Source organism: Chiloscyllium punctatum, chromosome 15 (assembly GCF_047496795.1).
Source record: "Chiloscyllium punctatum isolate Juve2018m chromosome 15, sChiPun1.3, whole genome shotgun sequence".
NCBI lineage: Eukaryota > Metazoa > Chordata > Chondrichthyes > Orectolobiformes > Hemiscylliidae > Chiloscyllium > Chiloscyllium punctatum.
This window is the reverse complement of record NC_092753.1, coordinates 65,720,280-65,735,300: the sequence shown is the minus strand read 5'-3', so window position 1 is coordinate 65,735,300 and position 15,021 is coordinate 65,720,280. Positions and strand designations below refer to the sequence as shown.

General features: G+C 39.3%; 1 protein-coding gene across 3 annotated transcripts in view; it reads right to left on the bottom strand.

Annotated features, from left to right (window-relative positions):
* LOC140486344 (suppressor of tumorigenicity 14 protein homolog) overlaps positions 1-15,021 on the bottom strand; it is a 136,193-nt gene that overhangs the window by 14,070 nt on the left and 107,102 nt on the right. For all 3 annotated transcript variants that reach the window (XM_072585346.1, XM_072585348.1, XM_072585347.1), the window contains one exon: positions 555-826. In XM_072585346.1, coding sequence (XP_072441447.1) covers positions 555-826 — 272 coding nt within the window. The remainder of the gene's footprint in view (positions 1-554; positions 827-15,021) is intronic.

Here is a 15,021-nt window from a genome sequence, read left to right as displayed (position 1 = left end):
TCATAAACCTTTTCTACATCCTCTCCAATCACATTTTTTTTCAAAATCTATCTACAGAACATGAATGGCATTACCCACATCAATGCTCTCAATTATCCCATTGACTTATATCTCAATCAAATTAGTCAAATACAATTTGGCCTGAAAAAAATCCATGCTAGCTCTTCTTAATTGATCCACATTTGTCTGAATGACTTGATTTAGTCCTGAATGGTGATTCCTAAAAGCTTTTCTACTACTGAGGATAAACTGTTTGGCTTCTAGCTATCAGTCTATTACCTAATGTTGCAGGATTTAATTCTCCAAAGTGTAGCTTTTATTTTAATTATCAGGACTATTACTGTAAGTATTTGTGCATGTCCATGTGTGGCATTTAAATATGCTTGCAATTAATGACTGTGTTCTTTGTGTGATTCTTCAAATTGTACTGGATGATTAACTAAACCAATCAATTTTTAAAATTCATTTCAGCTCTTAATATAATTGTTAACAAAAAAGTATTTTAATCCAATGAAAATAAAGTTAGAAATAGCTTTATGTATAACTAAACTTACCTTCCTCTTGCAGTAAGCCCCAACCAGTAATATAACATTTCCGATTTGCAGGAAACACATGTAATGCTGATGGAAGACATACTGGTTGAATGTAATTATTGTACACTACAGGTTCCGAAAGTTCAAGCAAGGCGATATCATAATCCATTGTGAAATTATTGAATTGCTCATGAATAATCATCCGTTTAATCAGTCGTGTTTCTACAAAGCTTTCCGAAAAACTTTGGGAATGAAGTCCAATGAATGCTTTCCATAGTAATCGATCAGAGTACCTAGCATTTAAAAAAAAATTCTAATTTTAACCACTAAAATAAATTTGTGGGTTAGTACTGAAAAACATGAATAGATGTTTTGCATTTTTATAGACAAATATTGACTTTGTTTGATAACAGTATGATGATTATATAAAAATAATTCTGAATATAGTTAAAAGAAACATTCCTACTGACACATTGAAATCATTATAATCTAAACTTTCAAAAAATATATTATTGAAAATGGTATTTGTAGGAGATTGAAAATGGAATTATTGAAAGTTTTATTTTTAATTGAAAGATATTGACTTGCTGCTGATCCATTCTGAATATGAAACTCTACACTTACATTGACCTTTCAATGTACAAAAGCAGACTAAGCAGTTTGACAGGGGTAAATTATTGACTAAGTCACAGGAGGAGAAATTAAAAGGGTAATTAAGTATCGTATAAAAAGCAGGTTTTGAGTGGTGTTTAATAGGAAGGGAATTGCAGAGATAATAAAGTTTTGAGAGGGATTTCTACAGTGTGTGACTCAGAAGACTGGAGCCAAGAACTGTAGGTCTCAAGTGAGAGAAGAAGTTGATCCTGCGTCTGTGGATGATATTTTTAAGAAACATCGTGCACATGAAGAAGAGGATGCAGCCAAAGGTGAATCAATTTAAGAAGCTTCTGAGGCAATATTTTGGCAGTAAAGACTTTAGAGGAGATACTTAGTTAAGAATGGAACTAAGATGGACAATCTGGCTGAAATAAAAACAAAGTGCTGGAAATACTCAATTGGATCAAAAGAAATAATGTTTTGAGTGGAATATGATTTTTCTTGCGAACTGCAGAAGGGTGAGTGATATGCTAATAAAACAAACAGCAGAAGGGAAGATCTGGGATAGTGTGGAGGGTGGGAAAGATTAAATGATAAAATTGCCATGAACTAAAGACAAATGGTTATATAAAAGAGCAAAACATTTGTTCAGAGAGATTATAAACACCAGAATAGTATTCAGGCCAATTATCTTTTACCAGAACCAGAAAATCAGGTGTAGCAAACTTTAATCAATGCAATGGGGCACAGACCAATGGGAATTAAAAGCAAAAAGGAGGATCTGTGATAAGATGGAAAGTCAAAGATTTCTCTCAAAAGGGAGCGAATCTGTGGAATTATTTACCATAGATGGCACAGAGACTGCATCATTAAGTATATTAAACGTTCAGGGAGACAGATTTTTCATCAGGTTAGAAAGGATCATGGAAAAGAGAAAGGAAAGTGAAGTTGAGGATGATCAAATCAGCCATGGTCTCATTGAATGGCAAAGCAGATTCAATGAACTGAATGGCCTATTTGAGGATATATATCTTATGAAAGAAGATAAAAATGGGATAAATAAAGAAACAAAAGATAGATCTAGAGGAGTTTTAAACAAAAAAAAGTGAATCAATAGCTGCTGTTTTTAAAAGAGGTTATGATCCAAAACTATTGGACATAGTGTTAAGTTTGGAAGATATTGAAGAGCTGTCACATAGTAACAATACCCTATGTATTTGTGCGGACTTATAGGGTAATTTGAATCAGAAACAGAATTATTAGAATTCTTTAATGTCCTTAATAATGACCAATTCTCAAACAAATTTAAAGCCCCAATCCACAAGGAAGTATGAATTTCCTTGACACCACAGATCCTGAAATGCTGGCATTGTGGTGATTTCTATGAACAATCAATAAATAGAAACATAGAACTATCAAATACAGAACTAGGAATAAACCATACACGCTTTGAAACTGCTCCATCATTCAATATGATCGTGGCTCATCATCCAACTCAAACTCCTGTTTCCACTTTCTACCCATACCCTTTGATTCCTTTACCCAATTTCAACTTGTAAGGAGTCTTCATGCATGGTATTTAGAATATGTAGGAGTGGTCCGGTTATGAGCATTGTATTTGGAGCCACAACGATGAGTCTCATCTGAATCTGTGACAGCGTTATGAGAGATCAGACTGCAGCTAAATGGTTTGGGGTTCAAGAACATCCTCAAAGCATGAAGGCATTAATAGGAACTTTGAATGTAATAATTATTCCTATTACTTTATTCTCAGAAAGAGCAGCCTAGATGCTTTTGGCACTGATTCCAAGTGTAATACAGATGCTGCCAGAGGACTGCATAACTGCTCCTCCCCAGACATGCATTGAGTACCTTTGTTGGTGCCAAGCAGGCAGTCAGGCCTGACTTCCCCTTCAGCTGTTCAGATTCTGCTGTTAATAGTTGGACCTTAGAACAAGAGCTATTCAAGGTTATCTACCGAAGGCAACTTAGGAATCTTCAATGGAAGTTCAATGGCTTTCCACATCCCTTGCTATAGTAGAAAGCAAGGCATCACGTCAGTGCACTAAGAACAGGCACGTAAATACTTAAAATATATACAATTGCTTTCCAAGTGGCGAATTTTAGTTCTTCATTTCCAGCATAAGCAATTGTGAGGTGAAGAATGACAAATTAACTTGGTTTAACAAATATATTTTCTTCAAGTCGATTTTGGTCTCTTTGTGTAGCCACACTTATGAAGTTAGATTACTTACAGTGTGGAAACAAGCCCTTCGGCCCAACAAGTCCACACCGACCCGCCACCCACTCCCCTACACCTAATACTACGGACAATTTAGCATGGCCAATTCACCTAACCTGCACATTTTTGGATTGTGGGAAGAAACCGGAGCACACCCATGCAGACACGGGGAGAATGTGCAAACTCCACACAGAGAGTTGCCTCAGGCAAGAATTGAACCCAGGTCTCTGGCGCTGTGAGGCAGCAGTGCTAACTACTGTGCCATCGTGCCGCCCACGACGTTAGTTGTTAAATGATTGGAGGGACAGTACTCTATAAGAAGGGGAACAGAGGTCTAGCAGCAGGCAGTACTGCTGCTCCTTAATCTTTCGTCTGTATTCTCAGCTTTCTAATCCCCTCATATGATTGATCCTCTAATTTTACTCCTGGTTGTGCGATTCACAATGATAAATCTTGACACTTACTCTAAGCTATGTATTAGAAATCTTGCTTGAAACGTTTAATAGCTACTTCCATTAGAACTCCAGTGTGATATGATTTTCATTGGTTATGCATCAATTTACATGCTCCTGACAGGAGTCATCAACCAGCTATTCAGGGACTGGTCCATCTCTTCAAACCTCCAGGCACTAGCCCAATGGACTTGGTGGAAGAGACCAGTTACTGAGGACTGACATCCAATGAAGTCATCATGACAATGCTGCCAGAATTCCATGCACGCACCTATAGAACTCATAACAATGGCTGCAACTGACCTGAATATTTAAGAAATAAAATAAAAGCATTTGGACAGGATCACACGGGACCATATTGCTTAGTCACCTCCATTGGGAACATGATAAATTCCGAGTGACCGCTTTCATTTTATTGTACACCGTAAACTGAGATAATATTGTATTTCGAGTTTGAAGCCTGGCGCATTGTAGTAGTGTGGATGCTCAAATGCTGATCTCCAATTGTTGGTTGGCCATTCTGGAGAATTGCAGCTGCCTGATGCACTGTGCCTTAGAAAGTTAATATCTGTCTAGGACACCCAGTTACTATACACCCTATGGTGTAAGGATTGCTTTCTCCAGGCTCTTCTTCATCCTTGTCTAGCAGCTTATGCAGCCCTCTACTGCTTTCCATGCTTTTGCTCTTCAAGTTACACCTCTTAAGGCAGATCAAATTGAATACCCATATTGAAACCATATTGACAAGGCAATGCTTTGACACTTTGCAGGACCTTCTAGAAATTATTTGTTGTCATACGGGAATGCTCGCTCACTTTACTGTATGAGTTGGTGCTCATAATAAAGAGAACGGTGGCAACAACATTCAAGTGTAAGATAATAGAGGGTTTACTTTGTCTGGTGAGGCAGGGGAAAACCACATTGCGGCGTAACTAAAAGAATCTTGTACCTAAGAAGTTTTAGTTTATTACTTGTTAACAACTCATTATAGGTTACATTAATATGATAGATATTTTAACAGAGACTTTGAGGAACAGGAGGTTTAGGTCTCTCTTCTTCGGGATCCCAATCTGTTCATATGACATCAATATAGTAGGTGACTTAGGGCATCCCTTTAAACTTTTACACAAAATCTACCACAAGTTTCTTTTTGCTCATTAATATTATTACATTTACCACTACTCCATCTCCCTCTAAGTCTCTGATCGGATGATCCAGGTATCTGGAACTTTCATTATTCTCCTTCAATGGATTATCTTTGGACTTAGAAGACTGGTGGTTTGTTCAGTTGAAGATCATTGAATTTAATTGCCTTTCCAACAATTTGAGGTCTACAACTCCCTTGTGTTATAGCATCATAGAGATGTGCAGTACAGAAACAGACCCTTCAGTCCAACTCATCCATGCCTACCAGCTATTCTAAAATAATCTAGTCTCATTTGCCAGAATTTAGCCCATATCCCTCTAAATCCTTCATATTCATGTACCCATCCAAATACATTTTAGATGTTGTAATTGTACTAGCCTCCACCACTTCCTCTGACAGCTCATTCCATACATGCACCACCCCCTGTGAGAAAAAGTTGCCCCTTAGGTCTCTTTTAAATCTTTCCCCTCTCACTTTAAACCTATACTGTCCAGTTTTGGATTCCCCCACCCCAGGGAAAAGACCTTGTCTATTTACCCTATCCATGTCCCTCATGATTTTTCGCAATGGATTCATCCCAGTCGATCGGTGTTATGAGCAATATAAGATCTCTGGTGGTCTGCTGTTTCTTGCATGACTACCTTTTCTATTCAGATCCTTTATTCATGCTGTTTCCTCTGCTCCAAATTTCACAATTGTCTTGTACAGTAATGCCTATAGTAGTGTGTGGGTTGTTGGCTATGACAGGGCTGTTACTTTTTGTATATGTCTTGACAGACTTGTAAGCATAAATGTGTAGCCAACTTTTATATATTCAAATCCAAAACTGGCTGTAAATTGTCTAACACAGTTGTAAGAGATTTGCAGTCTACTGACCAAAAGGACGACATCAAGAATGCTATGTGTTGCAAAAATCTCATGCAAGACTCAGCTAACCATATCCACACTACAAGCATGGAGTTTCTTAAAAGGAGAAAGTGAGGTCAACAGATGCTGGAGATCAGAGTCAAGAGTGTGTTGCTGGAAAAGCACGGCAGGTCAGACAGCATCCGAGGAGCAGGAGAGTCAATGTTTCAGACCAGAGCCCTTCATCGGGGCCCTTTTGTGATGGAGTTTCATAATCTCTATTCATCGATAGAAAAATATTGATGATGATGAGGTAAGACCTTCCACCAAAAACAAATAGATCTGTCTGCATACATTTCCAGTTCTATGTGAAATATGGTGGGTATCAACAGATTTCATTACTTTGTTCTGTAGATGGCATAGGTCTTGCTATTGGCAATGAGTTCTTTAATGGCCTTGATGATCCTAGACCAAGACAGCACTGACCGAGTTCTGGCTCTGTACTTGGTGATCTCTAAACGTTCCTGGTACAGCATCTCCAGGACAGTGAAGCTGGAATAATCAGTCATTTTCCATAAATCACTATTTCATTCTCAATTGTAAAATGCTGTCAGTGCTCAAAATATGTTTTCATGACCAATCCATGAAGCCTTAATACTGACAATGTGGAGACATCTCTGGTTCCTTACTGCTCCTGTTGGTCCTGGCTAAGCACATTGTGGTTTACTGGCTATTATGCCATAGTAAACCAAGTGTATGACTCAATTTTATGAATGAATGAACTCAGCATCATGCCTATTAAGTTCATTGATCGTCATTTTGAAAAATACATCTGCTCTTCATCTGCAGTTTTCCCTGCTCATATATTGTTTTGTAGGTAAAGCTTCAAGAATTAGAAAAGCACATAAGAATTGCAATATAGAAGGTGGCCATTCAGCCCATTATGTCTGCACTGGCTCTTCAAATGAGCAACGTTATCTACTGCTAAGCACATTATTTGTATAGAAATAATCATTCAATTCCCTTTTCAATGCCTCAATTGAATAAGGTGAAATTTCAAATCTTTACATTCTTGGAAGCATCCTTGCCAGTTCCTCCTCATCCAATTGTAACTCCAAGTAGTATCTTACAAAATGTAAGGTTTGGTATTTGCCCTAGGAATTCTTTGAGTCATCCTTCTGCAGTAGGCAGTTTTATTTCGTTAACCTCTTTAGGTGTGTAGCTATTCAATTTTTTGCTTTTCTGAAACCATGACCAACTTCTGCACATCTTCTGAAACTGGCCTACTATCCAACAGATAAAGCATTCATTTTAAATGGCTAGGCACTGTCTGTGCATGTGAGATTTATTTGCACCACAATGCTGACATAGTGTTGGTCCCTGTCCTGCTCACTGTATTGGTTTTTCCATTTGCATCATGTGATTTTTAAAAAATATTCATTCAAGGGAAATGGGATTTGCTGCCTGACCTAGCTTTCCATTCTTAGTAGCTCTTGTGAAGGTGGTGAGAAACTTTCTTGAAGTCCATTTTCTACCTGTGGTCCATTTACTCCAGATAAATTCAATATGCTTTTGGGGAGGGAGTTCCAGGATTTTGACCCAGTGACAGTAAAGGAACAGTGATATATTTCCAAGTTAGGAAAATGAGTGGCATTTGTAGGTCCTTTCAGGTAGTGGTGTTCCTATGAAGCTGACCTGTTTTGAGAAAGGGTCACTGAACCCAAACAATAACTTTTACTTCTTTCCCTCGAGACTGATTACTAAACTTAGTGATCTCGGACTAAGCGCCACTCTCTGCAACTAGATCCTCAATTTCCTGACCCACTTTCCACAATATTTCATCCTTACTAACACTCAACACTGGAGCACCCCAGGGGTGCGTAGTCAGCTCCATACTGTACTCCAGACATACCCATGACTATGTCGCCAAATATCAGACTAATGCCATTTACAAGTTCGCTGATGACACCACCATAGTCGGTCAATTCTCAGATGGCGATGAAACAGAATACAGACGGGAGGTGGAAGACCTAGAAAAATGTGCACTGAGAACAACCTAGCTCTCAATGCCAGCAAAACCAAGGAACTCATTATTGACTTTTAGCAGGATGTTACTCATGCCCCTCTACACATTAACAGCACAGAGGTGGAATGAGTGGAGAGTGTCAAGCTCCTGGGAGTAGTCATTCCCAACAAGCTTTCCTGGACTGTTTGTGTGGATGCACTGTTTACAAAGGCCCAACAATGTCTCTTCTTCCTCAGGCACCTGAGGAAATTTGGCAGGATGGCGAATATCTTTACCAACTCTTATAGGTGCACCATCAAGAGCATTCTGTCTGGATGTATCACTACCTGGTATAGCAACTGTACCATTCAAGATTGGAGACAGTTACAGAGAGTGGTGAACTCGGCTTGGACAATCGCAAAGGCCAACCTCCCATCTATAGAATCCATCTACCAGGCCCACTGTCAAGGAAAGGCTGCCAGCATTCTTAAAGATCCATCCCACTCTGGCAATGTTTTTCTACAACCTCTACCATCAGGGAGAAGGTACAGAAGCCTGAACACACGCACTAGCCGGTTTCAAAACAGTTTCTACCCAACTGTTGTTACAATACTGAATTGACTCACAAACTCTTAACATTCGCCTATACCTGTGTCTTTGTTTTAGCCACTGTTTACCTATTATTTACTATCTATGCTACTTAAATATGTGATCTGCCTGTATTGCTCGCAAGACAAAGCTTTTCACTGTGCCTCGGTACACGTGACAATAAATTCAGTTCAATTCGATTCAATTCAATTCAATGCTGTAAGACCTTCTGAACTTTTCCAGCAATTTCTGTTTTGTTCATATGCATCTGTTGCCTTTGACCTTTTTGATGACAATGGCCATTGGTTTGGATGTTGCTGTCAAAGGAGACTAGGCGAATTTCAACAGTGCACCATGTAGATGGTGTACACTGCTGCTACTGAGCATCAGAGATGGTGAGAGTGAATGTTTATGGATGTAGTGCCAATCAAGTGGGATGCTTTATCCTGGATAGGGTCAGCTTTCTTGAGAATTGAATGGAATCTGTATATCTCCTATGCAAAGGTGATCATCCCTTAGAATTGATTGGAGCTACTTCTGGAATTCTGCATTAATCACTATTTGAATGGCTTTCTCTAGAGCCTGGGCTTCTTCAAGCAGTAATAAGTCTAACAAAGCCTCAACTATTACAACAGTAGTAATAGCGTCATAGAGTCATAGAGATGTACAGCATGGAAACAGACTCTTCGGTCCAACCCGTCCATGCCGACCAGATATCCTAACCCAATCTAGTCCCACCTGCCAGCACCCAGCCCATATCCCTCCAAACCCTTCCTAATCATATACCCATCCAAATGCCTCTTAAATATTGCAATTGTACTAGCCTCCACCACTTCCTCTGGCAGCTCATTCCATACACGAACCACCCTCTGTGAAAACATTGCTCCTTAGATCTCATTTATATCTTTCCCCTCTCACCCGAAACCTATGCCCTCTAGTTCTGGACTCCCCCACCCCAGGGAAAAGACTTTGTCTATTATCCCGTCCATGTTCCTCATAATTTTGTAAACCTCTATAAGGTCACCCCTCAGCCTCCGACGTTCCAGAGAAAACAGCCCCAGCCTGTTCAGCCTCTCCCTCTAGTTCAGATCTTCCAACTTTGGCAACATCCTTGGAAAGCTTTTCTGAACCCTTTCAAGTTTCACAACATCTTTTTGATAGGAAGGAGACCAGAATGCATGCAATATTCCAACAGTGGCCTAACCAGTGTCCTGTACAGTTACATGACCTCCCAACTCTTGTGCTCAATACTCTGACCAATAAAGGAAAGCAAACCAAATGCCTTCTTCACTATCCTACCTGCGACTCCACTTTCAAGGAACTATGAACCTGCACTCCAAGGTCTCTTTGTTCAGCAACACTCCCTAGGACTTCACCATTAAATGTATAAGTCCTGCTAAGATTTGCTTTCCCAAAATGCAGCACCTCGCATTTATCTGAATTAAATTCCATCTGCCACTTCTCAGCCCATTGGCCCATCTGATCAAGATCCAGTTGTAATCGGAGGTAAACTTCGCTGTCCACTACACCTCCAATTTTAGTTTCATCTGCCAATTTACTAACTATACCTCATATGTTTGCATCCAAATCATTTATATAAATGACAAAAAGTACAGGACCTAGCACCAATCCTTGTGGCATTCCACTGGTCACAGGCCTCCAGTCTGAAAAACAACCCTTCACCACCACCCTCTACCTTTCAGCCAGTTCTGAATCCAAATGGCTAGTTCTCCCTGTATTTCGTGAGATCTAACCTTGTTAACCAGTCTCCCATGGGAAGTCACCCTAATCATATTTGTCCACTAATTGGTATGGATCACTAATGAAATACTTTATGGATTCCCATGGATGCTGAACTCTTCTATTGGATCTTGCCCTAACAAGAATTTAATTAATTCTGCAGTTAAAGCAACTGTCAACATTTCAGTGCCTCTTCCAAAGTATCTGTTGCTTCTTCTACCCCTTGGAAAGTGATATCCCATCAACTTCAGATTTAGTCTCCAATTTTGGAAGCTATTTTGTATTTCAGAAATTGTTTCCACCAAAATATCCTATGCTGTATTCCAATTAGCTCATCATTGAAGCCCACGATTATGCCATGTCTTCCTAATGTGCCATAGGCCTTTTTGTGAACTGAATAAAGTCTCCCAAATATCTGTCTCTATTAGATCCACTCTGTTTATGTTTTTCATTTGCCCAATGTCATCACTTAATTATTGGCTTTGCCATGTTCCCAGATCTGCAATCTCAGATCAGTATTTCATCATTTCTCTTTATTCTCTTTCTGTAATTGTGACCTTTGGGTCTCAACACTCGATCTACGCTGTATGTAATTGATTTTCCAGCCGGGAATATTACATTGTTTCTAAGTTTCCTCTGACTCACCAGGGACTTTAATCTTTACTCCCACAGCGTCAGTTTGTTCACTACTAAATTTGAAGTTACTAATTCTCCTCCAGGGAGTGGCCAACCTTCCTGTTCATTCATGAGTCTCACAAGATCTGGAAAGCTTTTGCCCCGATTCTTTGGAGGGACAGGTAGTACTGAGGATGCAGGGAGGCTGCAGGAGGATTTAGACAGGTTAGGAGAGAGGGCAAAGAAGTGGCAGATGAAATACAATGTGGGAAAGTGTGAAGTCATGCACTTTGGTAGGAAGAATAGAGGCTTGAACTATTTTCTAAATGGGGAGAAAATTCAGAAATCTGAAGTGCAGAGAGTCCTGGGAGTCCTAGTCCAGGTTTCTCTTAGGGTAAACTTGCAAGTTGAATTGGTAGTTAGGAATCCACTCATTTCAACATGGCTAGAATATAAAAACAGGGTTGTACTTCTGAGGCTTTATAAGGCTCTGGTTAGATGACATTTAGAGTATTGTGAGTCATTTTCTCTCCATACCTCAGAAAAGATGTTTTGCCCCTGGAGCGGGTCCAGAGGAGGTTCACGAGAATTATCCCAGGAATGAAAGGCTTAACATATGAGGAACGTTTGAGGGCTCTGGGACTATACTTGATGGAATTTAGAAGGATGAGGGGGCACCTGAATAAAATTTACGGAATACTGAATGGCCTGGACAGAGTGGATGTTGGGAAGATGTTTCCACTGGCAGGAAAGACGAGGACCTGAGGGCACAACCTTAGAGTCAAGGTAAGATTTTTTTGAAATGGAAATAAGGATAAACGTCTTGAGTCAGAGAGTGGTAAATCTGTGGAATTCATTGCCACATAAGGCTGTGGAGGCCAGGTCATTGAGTATATTTAAAACAGGGATAGGTAAGTTCTTGATTTCCAAGTAGATCAAAAGTTACGGGGAGAAAGCGGGAAAATGAGGTTGAAAAATCTATCAGCCATGATTGAATTGCGGAACAGACCCAATGGTCTGAATGACTTAATTTCTGATCCTAGGTCTTCTGGTCTTTTCTTCCTTGTTAACCTCGACATTGTTGAGGATTGCCAATGAGGCTTTCGTCTGTAGTGTTTCTTAAATATTTCGACTTTCCATTTTGCTGACTGTGCCGTATTCACAGGCAATTTCAAGCTAAGTGTAAAGTTCTCGTGCCACCATTTACTATGCCACAGAATCTTAGATTTGTGCAGAAAGAGACCATTTAGCCCATCATTTCAGTACTGGTTCTATGAATGATTATCATGGCTTAGTGTAATTCCCCTACTTTTCCCCATAGTCCTGAATATTGTTTGTATTTTAAATAATTATTTAATGCCTTCTTGAATCCCTCAGTTGAAACTGCCTCCAACATATTTTCAGGCATTGCATTCCACACCCTAATTCTCATTGGGTGAAAAAAAGTTTGTCTACATCATATTTGCATCTTTTGCAACTTATTTTAGTATTTCTGTCTTCTTTTATGAGAGGGAAAGTTATATGAGCAGTCAAATTATTTTTGCATTGTACCAACTATGTTGTAGGACATGCATGCTCACTACATTGTATGAGCTGCAGGTCATATTGAAGGATTCTGCTGTCTTTAACCGTTGGAAACTACAGGGTCTAGTTTAATAGAGGAAAAGCATTTCCTCGTGTAAGTAGAAGAGTCTCTAGTTATTAACAAGATGTAGTTTTTTTGCATGTTAGCAACTAGTTAGAGGTTACATTGATATGATAGACACTGTTACAGAGACTTTAGGGAGAATCAAATGTTAGGTCTCACTGTCTATGACATTATCACAGTGGGTGGCACTGAGTGAACTCCTCAGTATGAGCCCTCACATGTTCATTTGAGTGAAATAGTAACCAAAAAGAAGGTTAAAATCAGCAAAACATTTACTGATAGCCTTTAAAGTGCAAACAGATTACTTATCTTAATGGAATTGAGTGGTCCTCTAAATAGCCCTTCTGCAGTATACTTTTACTGACTGTTAAGAAATTACTTCCTGTTGTGGTCAAGTGGATTGTGGATTAGCAAACAGGTCTTTATTCTAGTTAATATAATATGAAACTTACTTTAATATTTAAATCAATGTTGTGTTTCATAAGATTCGAAATCAATTTCTGGATGACTTAACAGTGGGCTGTTAAATTTCTAATTTTTGTGCCCTATTTGCATGGAAAACATAAGCAACAATTTGGAATTTAAACTTAGGGTCTTCCAAAATGAATGTTCAATGGCTGCTCCAAGGGGAAAATAACCCAAAATAAAAACTTTCAGTGTGTTTCAATAATGTGAACGAAACAAGGAAATAGCAGTGCTTTCCTTTGTTTGGTTTTCCAGCGCAATGAAGCCAAGTAATTAGCAGCAACTGAAATTTTAAAACGAATGCAAAAATTAAGTTTTTACAAAGGATCTCCCCAACACATAACAACGTTATTATGCCATCATCTGTTTGTGTATATGTAAAACAAGAAGAATATACATTTTTATTTGATAATAGTAACTTCACAGTGACTATAACTTAGCTTTGCAGCTGCTATTATGAAGGTGATCTGGATTTTGATTATTCATTCACGGGATTTCAGAAATGCTGTTGAAGGAACCTTGGTGAGCTTCTGCAATGCATTTGTAAATGGTATACACTGTGAGCTACTTAAATTCCTATGCTAACAGTGGATTCTTTTGTTACATTTTATGTGCTTGAATTTTTAGTGTCCAGTAAAGACATCTGATTGAAACACATTATTTTTCTTTATCTAGTGTTTTTAACAGAGAAAAATATCCTAAGAGCTCTTCACAGAGATCCGAGGAAAAGTGAATGCTGAACTAGGAAGGATTGATCAGTGTAGAGGGAATCAGGTCTAATGTAAATCTGGAAAATTACATGGTATTCAAACGAATGCCAGTAGTTAGTCAAGACATTATTGTTAAAAAAAGTGCTGGAGATACTCAACACACTTGGCAGCTTTTGTGAAGTGGGAAGCAAAATTTTTGATTTGAATCTGTTACGACTCTTCAGAAAAGTTACAAGTGAGTTGATCAGGAGGGGTGGCATTGACATGAAAAAAAAGCTCATGAATGAGAAAAGCACACCTTTCACTGTTTTAGCTGTGATGAGAGTGAGGAATGGAAGGTGGGTGTTCAGGAGTTTAATTAGTAATGGGCAGAGGAAGTACGAGGTGAGTCCATGGAGAAGAGGAATTTTTAAAGAGCAGAGAGGAAGAAACTTAAACTAGTGGGCCTTCACAGTAAAGGGAAGCAGCAAATTGGGGAAAACTAGACTTGATACAAAATGAATTTTATCTTAATGATGAAGAAATCAATGAGCCTTTTGCCCTTGTTAGAGATAAAGATGGTGAGGGAGGGGATAGGGTTTAAGGAAGCAGTTATATAAAAAGCAAAAAAGCCTTGCAGTGCTCAAACACACAGGAACAGTGGACAAATACACTGGTGGAAGCACCCAAAGCAGCTGGGAAAATTCAATCATTGCGGCAGTCAGAGAAGGATTGCACTCATTGGTCAAAATGTCAGCATCTATGCTGCTCCTCCAATCACTAGTGAGCCTATAGCACCAAATGTAAGAGAGAAACAGCCTGTGATCAGAGAAGTGAGCAGTTAGAAATTGCACCAATGCTTATTTGCCATGTGATCCTTTAACTGAGGCTGGGTAGGTGCCTTGAGGTTGAGGATGACATTTAGCTGGAGACAGACAGGAGTCACCTTCCAGAAAAGGAGATGTCTGACAGTAACTTCACTCATCTGCTGCAGTGGCAGGGGGTGGGCTGAGCATGAAAGTAAAGGAGGCTCTATTGAAGGTTGAGAGTAGAGGAGGCTGTGTGAGGGCTAGGGAGCAGACTGTAAAAGGCATCTTTAGGGGTGGCTGAGAAAGGGCACTGGTGGGTTCATGCAGGTATCTTTGGATCAGTAATCCTGAGGCCCAAAGCTAATAGGTTTGAATCCCACTATTGTTGCTGGTGCAATTTAAATTCAATTCGTAAATCTGGAACATAAAGCCATTCTCAATAATGGTGACCATGAAACCTTTTAAACCATCTGGTTCATTAGTACCCTTGGGAGAAGTAAATTTGCCATCCTTATTTGGTCTGGCTAGATGTAACTCCAAAGTAGTTGACTCTTGATTGCCCTATGAAATGACAAGCTATCCACATTAAGGCAATTCAGAATAGACAAGAAATAGGGACAACAAACCTTGTCAGTGGTGTCCATA